Source organism: Lissotriton vulgaris, chromosome 4_1, assembly GCF_964263255.1.
Source record: "Lissotriton vulgaris chromosome 4_1, aLisVul1.2, whole genome shotgun sequence".
NCBI lineage: Eukaryota > Metazoa > Chordata > Amphibia > Caudata > Salamandridae > Lissotriton > Lissotriton vulgaris.
The window spans coordinates 801576665-801598586 of record NC_141691.1 but is presented as its reverse complement, the minus strand read 5'-3'; the positions used below and the strand labels follow the sequence as shown (position 1 = coordinate 801598586).

Genomic DNA, 21922 nt, shown 5'->3' with positions numbered 1-21922 from the left:
GGATGAGGGTGCACACTCTGGTCAAGGGACTGGACTGGGTGCCAGAGGTTTCTGACCAAATAGCATTATACACTGAGTACGTCCTTATATTTCTGGTAGAGCCTAAAGTGTTGTGCCCCGGGGTCCTCCAGATACTCCACATTTATTACATTTTCTTTGTGCTCATCCTAAATAAAACAAAATCTATAATACACCTGATTAACTGCCCTGCCTCGGAACTGTAGAGGACCGGAGACCTACAAATACAGGCAGAGGGCTTCAAGTATTTTGGGGTCTACATGACAACCAACTCACAGAGGGAGTGGGAAAACAATATCCTGTCTCAATCAAAAAAACTGCGCTGATACACTGAGTTCTGGTTAGGGATCCCGATATCCGTCATGGGCCGCTCCTCCAATTCAAGATGATAGCTTTACCGCGTCTACTCTATCAGCTACATGACTACCTCTTTCTCCTCTCCAAGGCCTTCTTTAAAATAATAAAAGCAACGCTGCAGAGACTTTTCTGGAACTACATTGCTTCACAAATTGCCCTCTGTAAATGTTACAAGTCGACCTATATTGGCGGCATCACCACTGCAGGCATCTCATCTGATAAAAATGAATGCTGGTTCGGAAGTGCAGATGACACCGCCGTCGTATCCGAGCAGTGGGTGATGGGAAATACTCATCTTCTACAATCACTACATGGCTACCCCGGGACGAGTCAACTTACACCAGCCACTAAAGTGCTGATTTAGGTCTGGTGGGACACCCAAAGGGTAGCGGGGTGGCCAGGACGTCTGATCAGAGAGACTCCGTTCTGGCCCGCGGCCTGCTGGGACACAAGTTCGCCCTCTAGGGCTTTCACGGGTGTGACACTATGGCCATCTCTAAAATGGGATGTTATAATGCGCACTACACTGCAATCCTTCACCAATCTCCAAGATTAGTATGACATGCACAAGAGACAATTCTTTTGATATATACAACTCTGGCACTTACTTAATCCATACACAGTTTCCCTTATCGAGTTCCCAGACAACAGTCCTATTGAGGCGTAAATCCCACTTTAGGACCTGACCACCCACTAGATCTCGAAAGTTTACTATGGCCCTGTAATCAACTCCAAAGACACCTTCCAAAACTTAAGAGAGGCCTGAGATGAAGATCAGGGTCCACTTAAAGATGATTATGGGAGAAACGCGCTTGCATCCCCCAGGGGGGGTGGCAATAGCCTCACAATTCTAATTGATCCAACATAAATACTTACACTGAGTATACGTTACATGGTAAAGGCTATGGAAAATATGAGTGATAGCTTCTCCAATATGTCTAAGATGTGGGATGCACACACAGGCCTTTCTTCAACAATGCTGGACTGCAGGGCATTGAGGCCCTTCTGGGAGGATGTGCGCTCCTGTTTAAGTCAGTATTAGGATGAGCCTGCCTAGGGTCCCTAAATTTACCGAACTACATGTCACTATAGATTTAGACAGTAAAAGATACCAACCAGTCTTCATGTGGTTGGGCTTAGCAGTTGCCAAAAGAATCATTGCCAAAGCGTGGAAGGACAAGGATCACCCATGTATAGAGAGATGGAAGGCTAGCCTAGACAGATGTCTGATCTTGGAAATCCCCATCTACGCTGCTAGGGGCTGCCCACAGAACCCCCACAAAATATGAGCTGCTTGGGCCCAATGTAGAGGCATTCCTCTGACGCAAAAGGATGCCAGTACCCCTTCCCTGGGTGACAAAATCAGGACATTTGTGGATGCTCAGATTTCAAGAGTTGGACAGGAGGGAAATGGGGGTATTACTACATTATTGCCTATATTTATTATTAGATCAAGAAGGCAGGCGAGGAGATTAGAGGTTTACAGTGACAGATATGTTTGTACAATGGCAATGTTTATGTCTGTGCTAAACCTAATAAAATGTGTTGTTAAAAAAAAGGAAAGCGAATACCCCCATCTATTTTTGGCTTTTTTTAAGTTGGAAAGGCAAACCTGGGACGTTTTGTGTTACACAAAAATTTAGAGAAAGCTGAATTAATTTTTTTAACAACAATTTCAGGGATTTTAAATGATCACATAGATATTTTATATATAGAATATTTGGCTACATTAGCATTGAAATCATATTTAATGTACCCCATCATGATATGTATAATGGAGACCAACTTTCAGTTAAGGAGTGCAACTTCTTCTTGAGAGACGGAATACTCAAATCTATAATACTTTTAGTATCTTTTGTAAACTAAAATCCCAAATATTTTATTTTGCTGAGGACAACTGAAATTGAGTACCATCAAAAATATATTTCTTGCAAAGACAATCTAATGTGAGAAACTCCATTTGGTGTAGTTTAATTTGCAACCTGAAACTTCAGAGTATGTATGTTTATCTCATTAATAAATATTGTAACAAAATGTTCAGTATCTACAAAATACAGTAAAAGGTAGTTTGCACAAGCAAAAAGTTTAATGTCTTTATTAATAATCTTAATTACAATAAAGTTCAGTAAACTGGTTGCAACATATATAATACAAAAAAATCCTGCAAGCACAAAATAAAAGGTAAAGGAGAGAAGGTTCACTCCAGTCTAGTACCATATTCTAATTAAAAAACAAAAGTGAGAAAGCTCCATTGTCCTTAGGTTCAGAACAAAAGGCACATACAGTATTAATGCATTTTGGGACAAAACCAATCCAGGATAATGTCTTAAATAACAATAAACAATGGATTAAATCAAGACCTTCCGTCATACAACAATAAGGTAGCATGGGGAACTTTCATGGATGTAGCTTTAGGGATAATATCAGACAAGATTCTAACATTAGCAAATGCTATTCTACCCGTAATAAAACCAGACTGATCAGGCTTAATTAGTAAGGGGATATATGTCTTTCATATATATCCAATATCTTTGCAAAAATTGAACAACGACTGTTGATCAATGAAATGGGTCTATCATTTTTGCAAGATTGTTGATCCTTGTCAGCCTGCTTTAAGAAACCTTTTCTGGGATTTAGAATGAGGTACAAAGCAATTAAAAATTTCTAATGGCTTTGGAAAAGTGTTTGAAAAACTGACATAAAAATTAAATAGATAAAACATCTGGACCAGGAGCTTTGCAACACTGTAAGGATAAAACGGCCTTGTTGATTTATTCTACAGAAATATTGTTGTTTAATGCAGCCACAGAGGAACTAGTCTCACCTATCCAAATTTCCACCCCGCACCGGGGTGTTCTGCAAGTAAAAATATAGCGTGAATGCACTAGTCTTCCAAGGGTACAGTGGAGCTGCATTAAGGAATCAGTGAAGGGTTAAGCAAACCAAGGGCTCGTAATGTCAGGGGCCAGGTCTGCCCCTTAAGTTTGGGTTCAATTAAGAAATAACTCATAGCCACGATTTGAGAAAGAGTACAGATTTGTCATCAAGATCATAGGCCAGCATCTCATAACCCAAAATATGCCAGACTCTATTTAGCCAGAGATCACAGGTTGGTTTCACAGGTTTACTCCATGTTGAGAGGATAGTGTGTTTAGCTGAAAATAGGAGATTGGAAATTCACTTGCCCGCCATCGAGTGGACAGGGTAAAAAGCCTCTGAAAGCCTGCCAAGTAGAGTCAGCTAACAGAGTTTGTTGAAGTCTTGACCTTGATTCTGGGAGATGACTTAAAACATTTTATCCCAGAAGTCTCCCAAGAGAGGGCAGGATCACATGATATGCAGGAGGGTGCCCGAACATCAGCAACCCCTCCAGCATGAATCTGGGTGAGAGGGGTCAATGAGGTAAAGCGGGTTGGAGTGAGGTGCCAGCTAAAGAGTTGTTTGTACAGTATTTCTACACCCTGGGCATGGCGAGCAAATGTGTTAGTGTGAAGGAAGATGTCCAAAGTGATACAAGTTCATTCCTACAGCTTTTGAAAGGGTGCTTTACATTTTGATGTTGGGGTGTTAAGGATGCTATGGGCTAGATGTAGGTAGAATAGATTTACCGATTTTTAATTACCGAATTGTACCGATTCGGTAATTAAAAATCGGTAAATCTAAGGGGTGGGTATGTAGGTATTCCAGATGTGCTGGAATACCGAATCGGAAGAATTCGGTATTTACCGATTCGGTAAATACCGAATCGGTAATGCCCATTCATTCCTATGGGCTTTGAAGCCCATAGGAATGAATCGGAAATACCGAAATTCACAAGGGTGCAGGGGGTGTCACTTTGACACCCTCTGGCACCCCAAAAATAGGCATGTGGGCCATGTGGCACACAGACATGCCTTAAGGGCATGTCTGTCTGTCACATGGCTAGGTGTGCATGCACACATGTGCATGCACACCTGAATTCGGTATTTTAACACCCAATTGGATTGGGTGGTAAAATACCGAATTTGTAGGGCCTTTGGAACTCAGAAGAGTCCCACCTACATCTGGGAATTACCGAATCGGTAAAAATACTGATTCGGTATTTTACAGATTCTGTAAATTTACCGATTCGGTAAATTTACAGAATCTGTAAAATCTGGCCCCCTACATCTCAAGATGCCAAATAACCGGTCGGAAACTGCCGAATTCGGCCGTTTCCGACCGGTATTTGCCACCTACATCGGGCCCCAAATATTTGGGAGACCAACCGTTTGGTTGAGGTGAAGAACTGAAGGAATTTTTGAAAAAGTGTAAGGGCCCTAGGAGAACCAGCCCAATATGTTGTTGCACAATCCAATCTCTAATTTAGAGACAACAAAAACACTCAGATTCCGGGATTCCATATTCAAGTTTGAGGTCCTCGAAGGAATTCAAAATACTGCTGGCCGAAAAGTCCCAAAGCCAGTCACTGGATAACCAGATGTGAAAATCACAGGTATGAAGTCAGCGCTGCCCACAATGGGTGTGATCGGGGAGAGGAAGGAAGTGAGACCTTTTTGTCATGCAATGGAGTACCCCACTGTGAGCTTAGCCCAGGTAATGGGGGAGACATATAATAGCCAACCTCTCATATTCTTAGGGATGCACTGCATTTCGCCATGGGGTCCAGCAGCCAAATTTTGGTTGACACAGCACTACTAATTATCTGTCTCTCCCCTTAGCCAATCAACCTTGTATCATAGTTGTGAAGCTTGATAAAAAAAAAAGCATGAGGACCTAGATTTCCAGGCCTCCCTCTTTGAGGGGCCACATACATATCCTGGCAGCAAGGCATAACTGACCACCTGCCCATATATAATTCATACAGATCACTTGTAAGCGAGAAATATCTTCTCTCTGAAGTGGGAGTGGAATGGCCTGAAACAAACAATGATGTGGGGGGAGACTAGTTCTTTTGAGCATTGGGATGCATCTCACCCAAGAGAGAGAGAGAGAGTCGTTCCTCCATGCAGCTAACATGGATTAGGCATCACGCATGAGGTGATCAAAGTTAGTCCTCGTGCACATTTGTAGATTGGGTGTCAGTTGAATCCCTAGGTACCTAATCGATTCAGTGGACCAGCGCAAAAGGGTGATGGAGTGAAGTGAGTCTGCCAGAGCGCTGCTTTCCACAGGTACTAAGCCTTCTGAATTAGTCATGTCGATCAGAAGGCCGTCTACTCCCTAAAAATACCTCTAACTGGGGGATAACGGGCTGGAGCGATTGTGTGGTCTCAGTGATGGTGAGGAGAAGGTCATCTGCGAAGGCTGAGATCTTGAAGACATTGCAGCAGAATATACCATGAATTTGCAGGTGGTTTCAAGCCTTTAATAAGAGGGTTCTAAAAAAGGTTAATTAAAAGTAGGGTCAGAGGGCAACCTTGCTGAGTGCCTCTATATATAGATAAGGGGTCTGGGTTTTGGCCATTAAGTCTGATCCTAGGTGTGGCGGTCATGTAGAAGGGAGAGATCCAGCCACAGAAGTGGGTGCTAAGTACCAACTTCAGTAGAACATTAAAGAGCATGTGCCAGTCAACCCTAATCAAGTGATAGGAGGATAACCACCCTGCCCTTTTTCTGGGCTATATCAATCAAGTGCATGATTTGCCTGATTTTGTTGCTAGTGGCCCTGCTGAGGACAAAACAATGCTGGTCAGTGTGGATCAAGCCAGGAAGAGGTTTATCTCAGCAGCTGGCCAGTACTTTAGCTAGAGTTTTCAGAAACAGCTTGAGCAAGGAAATTGGGGGGAAGGAAGAGAAGAGCATTGGATCTTTGCATTGTGCTAAAAGTAACACCTTTATTGGTGTTAAGGTTGCTAAAAAGGGCATGAAGGATGGGAAGGAGCTGGGGGGCTAATCTCTTGTAAAACATAGCAGTGAACCCATCCAGGGCTTCAGACGCTTGAGCAGATTAATCAAACTCAGCAACCCAGCAGCAGTGATGGGTTCATCGAGCTCTGATGCATATTTAGGGGAGAGGTGAGGGAAGACATGAAGTCTAAACAGGTGTGTCATGAGGCTCGGGGAGTATTGCTGGCTTTCCAGAGTGACTGATAAAAGGAATGAAAATTCCAAAGTTTACCTTCAGTGGCGCATGTAGACTGTTATTACTATCCTTGATCTCAAGGATGAGCCGGTCGGCCTGTTATGTATGTGCTAGCATGGTGCCAGGTTTATTGTTTTCCGTGTGGAAATGAGCTCCCAAACTAGTTAGGATATGTAAGCAGATTAGTGATTCTTTGGCTTTTAGTGTAGCAAATATCTGTGCAAACTTCAGAAAATCTCCGTTAGGTAATTTATATTTGGCTTTTAAAGCTAGGAAGGTTGTATCATAGTCATTTATTAGAAGGTCACCTATTGTCCTAATTCCTAGCTTTGCACATTGTTTTAAAAAGCCAACTAGGTCCTGTCCCTGAATAGCATTAGAGTGTAAAAGTGGTGTATATCGATTAATTTTCTCAATTTGGGTATATTTAGCAATTTTATTCCAAGTTTTCCAGGCATTAACCATAATTTCTCCTTTAAAGTCTTTATAATTTCTTGTCTCGGTCTTTCGCAGTAGTAAACCGTTTGCCTCCTGACCTACCAAAAACTCATATATTGAGGGCATTTCAACAGAGTCCTCTAAATTCTCTAAATTATATCCTTTAATCATAGGCGTAAGTTGTTTTATCTGTGCTGCCCAGTAATATAATATCATATTAGGTATAGTGAGGCCACCTTTATCAACAGGAAGAGATAATAACTCAAGAGATCTCCTAATCTTTCCATTCTGCCACACAAACTTAGATATGAGTGAATTGATCAGCATTAATGTTTCTTGTTTAATAGCTAATGGTATTGCTCGAAACAGGTAGAGGCATCTAGGTAGCGTATTCATTTTAACATAGTTGACTCTCCCTATAATGGAAAGATGAAGGTTATTAACCCTTTCAAAATCATTCTTAATTTTTATCACTAATGGATCAAAGTTGATTTTGGGGATTAGCTTAGTATTTGCACAAAGTTCAATGCCCAGATATGTAGCTTTTTCTGTTCTTCGTGCGTCCATACAAACTGTGTTAGCTGTGCTTATAATAATCGTCTTTCCCTTATTGAGAGAATATCCGGAATAAGGCCCAAATTCAGAAGTAATTTCCTCTATTTCACGGATAGCCTCTGTCGGTTCAGATGTGATAATCACGATGTCATCAGCGTAAGCCAGCATTTTTGTTTCGAAATGATGGCTAACAACAGGTTTAATATTAGTGCTTTCCAGTAGTTTCAAAATGAGAGGATTGATGTATAATGCAAATAGTAGAGGCGAGCATGGGCAGCCTTGTCTAGTACCTCTTGTTATGTTAATATATCCAGAAAAAAGTCCGGCAGCCAAAACTTTTGCTTTGGGGCGGTGATACATTGATTTAATTGAGTTAATAAATTTGGGGCCAAAATTATTACGCATCATAACTTCCCAGAGAAAATTCCAAGTAACACGATCAAAAGCTTTTTCAGCATCAAGTAGGATCATCGACATTTGCTCCCCCCTGGCAGTCGTGGCATCGAATAAGGCAATTGCCCTGCGGATATGATCTGTAGTTCCCTTCCCAGGAATGAAGCCATGCTGCCAAGGGGAAGCGAGTTGTTCAATGACCCCACTGAGTCTGAGCGCTAGAATTTTTGCATATAATTTAGAGTCCGAATTGATAAGGGATATAGGGCGATACGAGGTAAGCTGTTCAGGAGATTTTCCCTTTTTCGGAAACACGATTATATTAGCTTCCTCCCAAGAAATTGGAGGTATACCATTAAATTGTATCCCAAGAAATAAATCATGTAAAATAGGTATTAATTGATGACTAAGAAGCTTGAATAACTCAATCGGTATCTTATCGGGACCTGCTGCTTTGCCAGATGCCAGTAATGATAATGCGGCACCGACTTCCGTGAGTGTGATTTCTTTTTCAAGATCCTACTTTGTATCGCCATCTAATAATTTCGTGGCCTCTGGATTACTGAGAAAGTTATTTAAGTAGACTTTTGTATCCTCCTCGGAACTTATAGTATCCTCAGTATACAACTTCTGATAATACCTCTGAAACTGAGAGTTGATTTCGGTTGCATGAGTAAAGGTCTGCCCATTTTCTACTATAGTAATATTATCTCTTCTTGCAGTTTTTTGCCGTGTACTAAGTGCCAGTTGTCTGCCCACTTTCTCTCCACTTTCATATATTTGTTTTCTATGTGACTGATATGTCTGGGCAGCTTTCTGGCTGAGTTTGGAATTCAATTCTGATTTCAGTATTGCTACCTGCATCATCACATGACTAGTATCTTGTTTTTGTCTAATTTTGAGGATATGCTCTTCCTCGGCTTTAGCTAAAGCTGCTATTCTTATTTCATATTCTTTTTTTTCCCTATTCCTAATTTTAGATTGGTAACTAATAGTTTCCCCCCTTAAAGCAGCTTTATAAGTATCCCAAACGATGTTTCTTGATGCACTGAAGCGATTCATATTAAAAAATTCCTCAGTCCAGACTTTAATATTATCAATGTATTCTTTGTTGCATAGTAGTTTCCTATCAAAGGACCATGTTGTTTTTTGAATATAATAAGTGTCATAATCAATTAATAGTATTAAGGAATTATGATCTGATATTGTTTTTGGGAGTTTGTTTATGTGCGAAGAAGGTGTTAAATCTCTGGAAGTAAAAATGTAGTCTATTCGTACATATTTTTGGTGGGGATGCGAGTAGTAAGTATAGCTAGGGTCTATTGGATTACTCTGCATCCAAATATCAGTTAGCCCAAGGCTACATATTAGGCTGTTAATAGCGCGATAAACCTTCGGTTTCCGGCCTATATACTTGAGTTTAGTTGCATATGGTGACAAAGGTGGCATCAAGGAAATGTTAAAATCACCACAGAAAATTAGCGGACCTTGCCACATAGCTAGTTCTGTTTCCAAAGTTTCAAAAATTATGGGGTCATCCTGATTTGATCCATAAACAGTGCCTATCGTAATTCCATTTGCTAGTTTAGCGATCGCCCACCTTCCATGTGCATCAGATGAAAAGCGTGTTCCTTGCCCATGACAATTCTTAACCAATATTGCAACCCCCCTAATATTTGTTATTTGAGATGATGCTACTATTAAATTATATCCTTTAAGTCTTAATAGCGCTCTTTTACTCCAGGGGATATGGGTCTCCTGCAGGCACAAAATGTCTACAGGGTATAATTTAAGTAATTCCTCCAGTCGTGACCGTTTGTCTCTAGCCAATAAACCTCCTATATTCCAGGTTTGTATACTAAGCTTACCCATTATTAATGTAGTAGCTTTGTCTATTAACGTTGTTCAAATAGTGCTCCATATGCATGTCCTGCTGTATCTTTTCCAAAATTAATTTAGTTCCTGCTATTACACCTGGTTTTTTTCTATTTTCTGCTTCTCCCCCTTCTTCCTGCCCCCCCTCCCTCTCCATTGTCCCTCCCTCTGACCCACCCACTTCCCCCCCCCTTCTCCCTCCCCCCCCCCTTGCAGAGGCATTCAGACTCAACCAGAGTCTGTGTGATGAAGTTGCTGCACTTCTACTGAGCTACCTTGCCATAAATAAAGAAAGAAAATCACAGAAAAAGAAAAAAAAAGAAAGAAAAAAAGGATTCTACATCACATATCATATCATAACATATGTCATAACTATATTCATCCTATCGTTCATCTCTAATCTATGCCTAGGCATGCTAATCAGTCTTCAGTTAAATCGAACAAAGCACATTCTTAGAGCATCGAGAGAAACGGTGAAGAATAAAAACATATCTCATTCTATCCCTCCCCTGCACCCTCATAGTTCTTGTAATATGTAAGTTATTATTTGCGGTCATCAAGACTTATGTCCCAAATGAAGGAGATTTTATCTAAGATATTTCGTCCAAATATGCTTTTGCTTTTATCTCCGACTGAAAAAACTTTGTCTGACCGCGATGGACAATCTTAAGGCTAGCAGGGTTGTTCAAAAAGGCCAAAGCACCCTTCTCTTGAAAAGATTTGATCATCATTCGCAACCTCCATCGTGTTTCAACAGTTGCGTGACAAAAGTCAGGTCTTGAGAAGAAGGAAAATCCATTGCAAGTTATTTTGCGATCTGGTCTCGCTTTCTCTGCCACCGCTTGTCTAAGTAAAAAATTACCAAAATATACTAAGACAGCACGTGGATATAACCCTGGTTTCGTTGGTGGATTAAAGGGGACTCGATGAGCCCGTTGGATTTCGACTTCCCAGTTCCAGTTCTGTATTTCAGGCATAGATTCACTAAAGAGTTTAATAATGAATGCTCGCATATTCTCTCCCTCAACTTTCTCCGGTACCCCCAGGATGCAAAGATTATTGCGGCGTTGCCTATTTTCAAAATCTTCAAGCTTCCATTTGATATCCATCAATTCTGTTTCCTGAAGCTTAATTTTCTCATGATTTTCGGAAGAGTCTTTCTCTGCTGCCATCACCCTTAGTTCCATTTCAGTTACTCGTTCACCAATATGTATACATGTCTTAGACAGTTTTTTGACAACCCCCTGCATTTTACGCAATGCTGCACAAGATCTTCTGCTATCCTGGGCAGTCTCTTCCCTGTGGGCTGCTATAGCTTGTAGAATGGTCTCCGCTGCGGTGGGGGTTAACTCTGAGTTATCTGGCATGTCTGAGGTAGTGCCTTGATTATACTCAAGATGACCTTTAGCTACTTTCTTCTGTGTGGTTCTAGCACTACTTTTAGGCTTAGTCTTAACAGTATTAGGCTTCTGTCTCCCCTCACCATAGCTGTCTTCTGAGGAATATATATGTGTTTCTGATTCCTCATCCTCATCCTCACACTCCGTAGATTCAAAACTCTCAGACCACTCCCCTAATACATCTACTTCGACCTCTCCGGTTTCATCAGAAAAGGAGTAAAACTCAGTGAGGTCTTTTTCCCCCTCTAGTTGTTGTCCAGTTTGTTCAGTTTGTAGTGGGGCAGTACTTGGTAATGAGTCATTAAACCCCTCACTTGTTATAATTTGCTTAGAAATTAGATGTAGGGATGTCCCTGGTATCCCTGGTGCCTCCTCCGAGGCTGTTGAGTCTACTAAACCTGGGGTTAGTGCTGGTGTTCTAGCCTCATTCTGATTGGTGACTAACGTGAGTGGCGTTACTTCTGATATAGGATTAGTCTGGTCGTTTTGTACACCCAATATATTGCCTCCAGGGCCCGAAAAAGACATTGCCCGGCCCTCCTCAAATTGCTTCTCCTCATTCCCCGCTCTCTCTGTTGGCACATCAATTCGTCCGATTTTAGAGACCTCGACAGTTATAGTACTATTAGCATTGGAAGTTCTCATACTTTGAGCATCAGCTGCAATCGTTGAGTTATCAGGGGCAATAAGGGGGTCAGACACCCCCTCCTCTAAGTCTAGAGTATTATTTGATTGTTCCACGGTTAAATTATTCTGTTCACCATTCATTATTGGGGTAGATACGGGCTCAGGCTGTAAATTATTTTGATTTGGGGTTTTTTAAAGCAATAAATCAAGCACAGTCCTCCCCCCTGCATTGCTTAGCCTTCTGCGAGATGCTAAGATTTCCTGTCTTGAGGTGCCAATGGGGGACGCAATTGCTTGCTTCTTAGCTCTTGCTGACGCTGCTTTTACCTGTAGTTGATCTTCTCCGTCCATTAAACCTTCACGTTGTTGTCTCTCTGCTTCCTTGCGAAGCACCCTTGCTGCCTTCGCAATCCTGGCTCTAGTTGCAGCAGCTGAGGCAGTCTTTGGTGGCATTGCTGTTCTGTTTTCTCCCCTCGGTGTTTCCCCTCTCAAAAGTTGCTCTGCTCGCCAAACAAACCCACAGACCGAGGAGCCGGCGTTTTGCCGCAAGGTTTTCAGTGACTGACACACCCCCAGTAACGCTACTGACTGTGTTGATCCTGTTTCCTTGGAAACGCCGTGTGAGGAAGCCGGATTCCACCAAAGCGTAAGTGTATCCAAGCGTCGAAGGATTTTTAAAAGATTGTAACAATATCGCATTGTCTCAGCCGAGAGGTCTGCCACTGTATCTCATGCCGGGAAAGAAATAATAATAACAAAGGAAAGCCGCGTAGTCGTAATCACTCGCATTCAGTGCTTCCTGGCGCCGCGGGATATCAGCGCGTCTCTCCCAAAGCTCCCGGTCAAAGAATCAAGGGTTCTCCTCCGTCGCTCTTCGTATTTTATGAGCTCTCTGCGTCCTGCATTTCACAGCACCAAGGACGTAGTCTGCAAATTTAACTTTCAAAAGTAGAATCCGCCAAAAAAAGCAGTCCGGTCGTTCACTCCATCGGAGCTCAGTAGAGTGCTGCAATCGGTCTAACGTTTAGACCGCCATCTTGCCCCAATACCGCCATTACAGTATATCCTGCCTCACTTATTTCAATGGTGGTTATAGTGGCACCCATCTTTTGTTGCACTTTGTGGGCAACTTTGTATTTCTAGCACATTGTTTGGGCTGTGGTGAAGTACGTGAATTTTTTAATTGCAAGTGTATGGAACAGTTGCATAATAACATCCCCCGGCGTGCGGGGCCCCTGAGCTCCCGGGGGCCCCCTCCAGCATGGTGCACTGGAATTAGGCAACTTGCATGAGAGCTCCTAACTGGGAGCGGAGTGCACTTGTACTTTGCAGGGGGGCTCCCTCAATTCTCAAGATGCCACTGGTATGAATGTGTCTAGTGCTGTTCAAATAGATGACGTTAGGGCATGTACATGTACCTGTTTAATGAGACTTGCCAACAGCTTGTTCACCTTGCCCCTCTCCAAGTGTGTTTTAGCTGCATGCATGGAATAACTGATGTGGAGCTGCTGCTTAAGTAAGGAGTGCTTTGTGCATGCAGCCTTGAAAGCATCTCTGTGGGTAGGATCAGAAATCGCAATGCTTTTCTAATAGGATCAGTGAGTTTTTTACTGCTTGCAATTCTTTGTCAATGATTTTGCGAGCTCCCACCACCATATGCATACAGTGGCTTCTATTCACGACCTTTAATGCTTCCTATTCAATTGCTAGAAAGGAAGTTGTGGTTTGGTCGTCTTCCAAGTAGTCACAGAGTTTTCCGCATAGTGTTGCATGTATAACTGCTTCCTCCAGCACAGGGCTCTGCAACTGTCATATTGTGATGGGTTGTTGCATATTTCCCTAATTAAACCCATCCTACATCAGGCTGTAGCCCAAAATAGTTCTACCCTTATAATCCAACTGGGTAACAAAGGGGAACATTGATTTGGAACATACAGTTTGGTCCAATCGAACATACAGGTCATGCAAGGTAGAGGAAAACGAGCCAATTTTAACCCTTGGGTTGCATTGTCTCCATACATCGATCAAAGGACACTATTCTTCCAGCACAATAGATTTTTGCAGTTAAGTGGTGCAGGTTGTCCAGGGAGTGGGGGCAGGATCTATCAAGACAGATGGCTAAGACGCAATTGAAATACCTGTACACAATCCGGGGTATATGAACTCACTGTGCAAGCTGTTCCTATTGCCTATTTAGAAAAGTGGCCTGCTTTGAATTTGGGACATAAATGTTTCCTAATACAAGTAGGCTGTTATCTACGCAACTCTCCACTAGCACATATCCACACTCCTGAAAGGGGTCTCCTGCTTTTATCCAGATTAGGGCTCCATGGGCATACTCGTTGAGTAATTTGTAGAAAATATCTGCCCCCTCAAACACTTCTGAAGCCTTAATGCTTCCATCTCAGTATTGTGGGACTCTTGAAGTAAAGCAGTGTGCGCCCATCTGCGTTTGATATGAGAGTATATTTCACATCTCTTGCTTGCAGTGTGCATAGCCCAGATGTTCCATGTGAGGACATTAAGGTTAGCTGATTGTGCCATGGTGGTGTTGAGCTGAAAGGATGATTGTATTGGACCCTCCTACCTGATCAACTATATTTTCATGCTGTATGGCTGGATGCCACAACCGTGTTTTAGGGTGTAACCAGAGGAATTAATTCATCAAAGCCTGGAAACACAAAGGTAGGGACTTCAAAATATGGCAAACGGCCTCCCTTCCAAACTGATTAATAAACCAATTCATTGTGCTATAAGGTATGGAATGTGATTGGCACTGAGTGGGTTTCCGGTCAGCACTCCAAGGTTGCTACTGAGTAGGATCACCTGTCCCAAAGGTACAGGTGCAAGGGGATTAGCCACCATCAGGTTACCCAGTATTCAATTTTGTAAATAGATACAATGAAGCAAGTGAACCTGGAAGATAAGTGGAAACATAAGTACCCCAGGTGGTAGGGACTAGGGATATATTTGAAATGTAGGCATAGAAGTTTAAGTACTTCTCGTCAGAGACCTAAAACAAATCGGAAGTAACAGAGTAAGAAAAAACAAGTTAAAGGCTCTCTAAAGTGAAATGTCTGCTGTTTGTGGGGTCATAACTGGAAAAGACTCTGATTCTTGTATAGATGTCTCTGATGAGGAGTTCCCGTCGTTGCTGGAAGATTCCATCTGTTGAGAGTCGGTGGCCACTATGTAGTGTCTGAATGAAGCTGCCAACTCTAAATGGGATCACAAACCAATTTTGCTGCACAATTGGCTTCTTCCATTTCTTTATGGTATTCTCTCTGGACACAGTTCACTGCCACATCAAGGTAATTTCTGGATCAGTGAAGAAGTGTGAGTTGTGCTCTGATATAATTCGGAGCTTCACAGGGTACAGCTGGAAATATTTGAGGCCCATGTCTCTAAGTTTATGTTTTACTCCAGAGAAGGAAGCACTTTGGTTTCCTACCGCCAGGGTGTGGTCCAGAAAAACAAGGAACCGATTGTTGTCTATTTCAAGATGAGTGAGTGGCCTTCAGCGTTCTGAACTGTGCTCCCCAGGAAGAGTACGCAGTCCGTCAGGTCAAGTAGTTGATTTTGCAGTTCTGATGTTTGTGGCTGTAGCTCTTGCTGCATTTGTTCAGACTGGTTCACAGTCTGCCACTTTCTTATGAGCGTCACGCGGTAGACTTACATCAAAGAAGAAGCTAAGCAAGAGGACTTAATTTCCCATTGCCCAGCTGCACAGGAAGGGACAATGCTGGATTTCCCATCATCCATAAGCACAGGAAGTGACATCACTGGATCTCCCATCATTTATCTGCACAAGAAGTGAGGTCACTGTTTTATCACCCATGGTTTCCTGTGCTCCTCCCTCCTACCAAGACCTACTTTATGGCGGCTACAGCCAAAGGCAAGCCTGTCTGCATCTGGACTGCGCCCGGTCTCAGGAATACTGGTTCTCACTCTACTAAGAGATACCTTGCTCTGGACCTTTATGCTTTATTTATTATTTATAGGCTTGTATAGCGCTAGACTCGACTCCCGAAGGAGTATCTCTGCGCTTAGTTCACCCAGCAGGCAGAAGGGACAGTGTGCTCAGGATCTAGCAGAGAGGAAGACGCTATATTGAAAACAAAAAGGTCTTCAACAGTTTCCTGAAGGCTAGATGATTAGTGCATAGCCTGAGAATAGCAGGCAGTTTGTTCCAGAGAGTGGGGCCCAAAAATGAGAGAGCTCTTCCGCCCAGTCTCGCCCTTCTAATGGACGGAATCTGTAGAAGATATTGATTGCTGGAGCGGAGGGTACGTACAGGATTGTAAGGGACAAACTTTTCCGCCAGGTACAGAGGACCTGAGCCATAAATACTCTTATGGATAATACAGCAGGTTTTAAATTTAACCCGTTGTTGGATTGGTAGCCAATGAAGCTTTTCCAGCAGGGGATGGGAGGGGGCTCTGGATGGGGCATTAAGAACTAACCTTGCAGCGGTGTTCTGAGCCACCTGGAGTCTACTTAGCAGGTTGTCGTTTGCTGATATTAGTAGCCCATTACAGAAGTCCAGGCGGCTGAGCACTAAAGCCTGGACAAGGGTCTTTCTAGAAGCGTCTGGCAGTAAAGGAAACACTCGTCTAAGGAGTCCGATAACATGGAAACAGGACCCAGCTGTTTGATTGACATGCTCCTTTAAAGATAGCCCTTGGTCCAAGCGAACACCCAGGTTCTTTACTGTCTGCTTAGGACTGGGGACAGGGCCCAGATCTAATGGCCACCAGTCCGGTGACCACAATAGTGGAGCCTCCCCAAACAGCATAACCTCGGTTTTCCCTACATTACATTGCAGGAAATTCGAGGCCATCCATCGAGACACAGCCCTCATACCTTCAGAAAAGGAGTGTTTAACTGCAGCAGTCAGAGACTGAAAAGGAAAAAGCAGCTGAGTGTCGTCAGCGTACGACACAGGAATAAATCCATACGATCTCATAAGATCAGCCAGGGGGGCCACATACACATTAAAAAGTGTGGGACTCAAACACAAGCCCTGTGGCACCCCCTTGGTAAGCTCCACAGGGGACGAACGGAAGGGACCCAAACTGACACTCTGCGTGCGGCCTGATAGAAAAATCTTCAAACAGGACAGAGCCAAACCCCCGACCCCAACTTCCTGCAGACGACTGAGCAAAATTTCATGCAATATCGTGTCTAAGGCTGCGGACAGGTCCAACAGCACCACAATCACAGAGCTCCCCTTATCCTGTGACATTCTGGTGGTATCAGTCACAGAGAGGAGCGCCGATTCTGTGCTGTAGTTGGGCCTTAATCCGGACTGGGAATGGTCTAACCCTCTAGTCAGCTCGATGAAATTCGACAGATGGGTGTTGATATGCTTTTCTGTCATCTTGCTCAGTCAGGTATGGGAGAAGGGATATGGGGCGAAGGTTTGATAAGTCCGTCCAGGGAAGAGCAGAGTTCTTACGGATGGGATTTACAAGAGCTTTCTTCCATTCCTGTGGTACCTGACCCTCAGCAAGAGAGAGATTCACCAGAGTCTGAATCACAGGACAAAGGGAATTGCCCAAAGAGGAGACAATTCTAGCAGGGATAAGATCTAAAGGAGACCCTGTCTTAATTTGACCTATTAGTGTCTCAATATCGCTCTGACTGACTGCTGGGAAGGCAGTGAGTGTGGCGGTATCAATGGTCCAGGAGTGATGAGGTGGTGTGGGGGGGCCATCCATGTTTGCTGCTCGCCACACTGCTGCCACACCGCATCACAAACCACTGAAGAAACATACACATGCACCTTCTCCAAGTTCTCATGCACTCTCCCACACCCACCACTCCCTCACCACCAGCACCCCACTCGCTCACATTCACACAAACCAGACACCCGCTCACGCTCACACAGACCAAACACCACCCAAACAACACACTACACTCACATGCATGCTTCACAACACCTGCTCACTCACCACACACGCCACGGAGATTTGGGACCTACTGCACAACCATGCTCTAGATCTACTCATAGAAACATGGCTAAACCCAACCTCAGCACAGAACATCACTACAGCCATCCCTGCCAGCAACAAGATTGTTAGGCATGACCATCAGCACAAGCTTGGGGTGGAGTCGCCATTATATTCAAAGATACCATCAGCTGCACCCCTACACGGACACCCCCCCCAGCTACATGGAACAGCTTACGTTCAAGATAAGAATCAAAGCCAACTTCTCCCTTGGTGGAACCCTTGTATGCGGATCACCAGGACTCTGCACCGATTTTGCCAGCGATATCACGGACTTCGTCACACCCCTCATCCTCTTCAGAGACCTTAACTTTCACCTAAAACACTGCACCAGCTGAGGGTCTATGGGTCTTCTGGAAAACCTCAGAAACCTTGACTTCACCCAACATGTTACCAAAACGACCCACACTGCCTGGCACCTATTCGACCCTATTTTCTCCACAATCAGCAACATCAAAGTTGACAAGCCAACAACTATGACCTGGACAGATTGTGCCCTCGTTGGGTTCAGCATACTCATGCTGCATCATCACAGATCTAACACCACCAGGACCACCCGCTACAGCTGGAAAAGCAACTTAGAAGAGGAGTGGGCTTCCGCCTTCTTCGAGCAACATCCTGAGCACACTATCAATTTGCTGAAAGCCATCAAAAACCTCAACAGCTGGATCACAGCATGGGCTGACACCTTGGCTCCCCTCAAGCTTAACCCAAGGGCAAGAGACTGACCACAGGCTAGATGGTACGCAGAGGAACTCAGGATGACGAAACAGCCCTGAAAGCAACTGCACCAGAAATGGAGAACAATTCAAGACACCACAGATAAGGAAATCTTAAAACCAACTCTAAGACGCTGCCACCAGCAGATACAGACCACCAAAAGTAGAGCTATTGCAGATCGCATTGACCCAGCACTAACAGCAACAAGGAAATCTTTGCCATCATCAGACCATTGTAACAAGCTCTCAGAATTCTCTGTAACAAAATCACCTCCATATATAGCACCTTTGACCCCGAACAGAACTCTGTTACTGTTGCAACTCAACTTCCCTTTTATAGATGATGAACTAACCCTGACATTGTGGCCTGCCACCACCACCGTCGAAACCCCTGCTATCATGAAGACGACCCACTTGGAGGCTCTATGGGACCCTTGCCCCCCACCACTCCTTTACCAAAGGACTCCTACAGATCAGTGAAGCACTGACACCCATCCTCAATGCCTCCATTGATTCAGCTACATTCCCGGACACCTGGAGCTCAGCCACTGTCATGCACCGGGGCAGAAATCAAGCACGCACAATTCAGGCGGACATTTACTACACCCCACTTTCAATATTCAATAGACGCCTCAAGTATAAAGCCATATGTGCATACATGCACACATTTCCATAATGCTTAAAAGTGTAGGAATCTGCACTCTAGTTCAGTGACGGTTTCCTTAGATATAAAGACACTGTGATTGAAAATGACATACCTGTGGTGTCGACTCGTAGCACTTTATAGAGTAAGAAGTCTACCTTTTCCTTGACAAGCTGGCTCTGCAGTTTTCTCGCAACATCAGTAGCCCTCATGATTTTAAAAGGACTGCTGGTCTGAACATAGAACACTACGGCTGTGCTGCGAAAGAAAAACAGAGAAAAACATTGTCATTAAACCCATGCACCATCAACTGATAAACGGATATTCATAGCTAAGTTTTATTTCAAGAAAAGAAAGAACCAAACACTTTGGTTAGGTACTCACTTCACTTTCCATGTGCCATTTGTAAATCAACAAACAGGTGGAAAAGAACATTGAACTATCTGACAAAGGGTAGCAATCCTTTGCCGAATGGATATACTTGTGTAATTGTTCAGGATTGGATCTCCCTTTCTTTCAGAATATAATACCCAGCCGCAGCCCATACAGTTAAGAGCAGCGGGGCAGTGGGGCCGGATAAGAGGCAATTTTGACGGACGATGATGAGGGCAAATTAATTATTTATTTCATTTTCCCTCGTCATTGTCCGTCGAAATCCCCCCAACTGATCACACCGCACAACCGTTCTTACCTACACGTGCCGCGGATGATAATAACATTATTCAACTTTTTCTGTGTAAATACAATTTAATGAAGTACATGTACCTTACATCATTAACACATTAGAACAGCGTAATATTGAGAACGTCACTGAAGATAATGGGGTGGCTCAAGGCCAGTAATGGTTGGTTAAGTCCCCCTGTTTCAAAATTCCAGTTTTGTCTTTCTTTTGTTTTTATTGTCAGTTTCAGAGAAATAAAAACAAGGGAGAACGTTGACAAGCATACATAGGTGGTACATACACATAATGATTAAATGATTGTGATACATGGAATCACAATAGTGGTTATAGCATTGACAATGGAATAGAAAACAGTAAGTATCATTATCCTAACAGCAATATAACACAAAGTAAATAAATAACTAACTGAGGATATCATAGGCTTGAAAATACAAACGTGACAATATGACCAGTAGTATCAATAAGTTGGTCCACAGGTTAATGACGATCTAATTGCGCTGACTTGTATCCAGCTATGTAGACAGGGAGGCACCAGCCGAGCTAGAATGCAGAAGAAAGAGGGGGGCTGTGTCGAGGGTGCATGAAGGAGAGTCATGGAGGTTTGTGGGTATTAAAGTAGTTCTCAAGGGTGATCCACATTCGTCTCCAAGGGGGGCGCCATGGAGAGTGTTGAAGAGATATATTATCGGCACCTCGAAGATTGATTACCCAGTTTAGCCAGCAGGCAAAGTTAGATTTGCGGGTATCTTTCCAATTGCTGAGAACTACCTTAACAGCAGCAATGAGTAGTAGGTCTAATAAGGCCCTGTCTTTGTCATTGAGAGACGTGGCTTTGAGGAACCCAAAGACTAGGTATGGCAATTCTCTGGGTGGGGAGAAAGAAAAGACTTTATTGATAAATCCGAAAACTTTATCCCAAAAGGGGAACACACATTCACATTGGAGAATGAGATGGTCGAGATCTCCTTCTGCACATTTACAGTTCCAACAGAATGCATCAGCTCTGATGTTGTGAGCGAAAAGACGTGCCGGTGTCCAAAAAGCTTTATGGAGAAGCCAAAATTTAGTCAGGGATAGTGTAGGGCTGATTTTGTGACGCATGCAAGATTCCCAGGTTTTGGCCCATTCTACGTCTGATATAGGGAAAGAGGAGTGTGATGCCCAGAACTGTGTGAGATGCTTAGTGAGGTTGGAGTGTTGCGGGCGTAGGAGTTTATAGATCCAGGACACTTGATGTCCTAGCTTATTTAGTTTGGAGAGGTAGGACGAGAGAGAGGGAGGGCTTACAGAGACCTTTGCCCTAGTGATCGCCGCCTTTATATTCAGGAAGTTGTAAAATTCAAGTGGGTCAAGGTTATATTTGGACTGGAGATCTTTGAAAGGGAGGGGATATGATCCTTCGTAAAGTTGTTGTGTGAAAAATATACCCTTTTTAATCCAGAGGTGATTACATAGTGGTTTGCCCTTGTAAAGCACGGTATGGTTATGCCATAGCGACTCCCAACGCGAGCGTCGTATAGTGTTATCAAGTAATTTATCTACTTTAAGAAGGGCAACTCTTGTGTTCCGAAAAATTGGTTTTGAGCAGGTGAGTGTGTTCAGGCTCGCGATCAGGGCAGGCGCCGGGGCGATATTTCCGAGAAGGGCTTTTTCTATCTCCAGCCAAACGAGAGTATAATCGGCAGGGGGTGACAGCCAGTAAGAGCCCTGTTTGGCGAGAAACGTAGTTTGTTACCTTTTGAAGTCCGTCAGACTGACCCCCCCTAGAGATTTGTCCAGACGTAGTTTCTTTATGCTAATTCGTGCTTTTTTTCCTTTCCAAAGAAAATTAGTGATTGCGGCATCTAATTTGTGATGGAAGTCCTGGGATAAAGTAAGGGGTAGCATAGTAATGAGATAATTTACTAGTGGGGAGATCATCATCTTGATGGCCTCAATCCTCCCCCACCAAGTTATGAAGCAGGGAGACCATCCTTCAAGTTGAGTTTTCATTTTCTCTAAGGTGTTTTTTTCATTGCGCTGAAGGGTTTCAAGAAGGGTGCTACCAAATTCAATTCCGAGTTATTTAATGAAGCCGGGCTGCCAGTACAGGCCTGAATTACCCAGCATGTCTTTGGTACTGAGTATGTTCACAGGTTTA

At 43.4% G+C, this 21922-nt stretch overlaps 1 protein-coding gene across 1 annotated transcript in view; it reads right to left on the bottom strand.

The window, feature by feature from the left end:
- The window catches only part of KIAA0319 (KIAA0319 ortholog), a 993525-nt gene that overhangs the window by 84657 nt on the left and 886946 nt on the right, over positions 1-21922 (bottom strand). The window contains exon 17 of the mRNA XM_086965138.1: positions 19216-19358. Coding sequence (XP_086821264.1) covers positions 19216-19358 — 143 coding nt within the window. The remainder of the gene's footprint in view (positions 1-19215; positions 19359-21922) is intronic.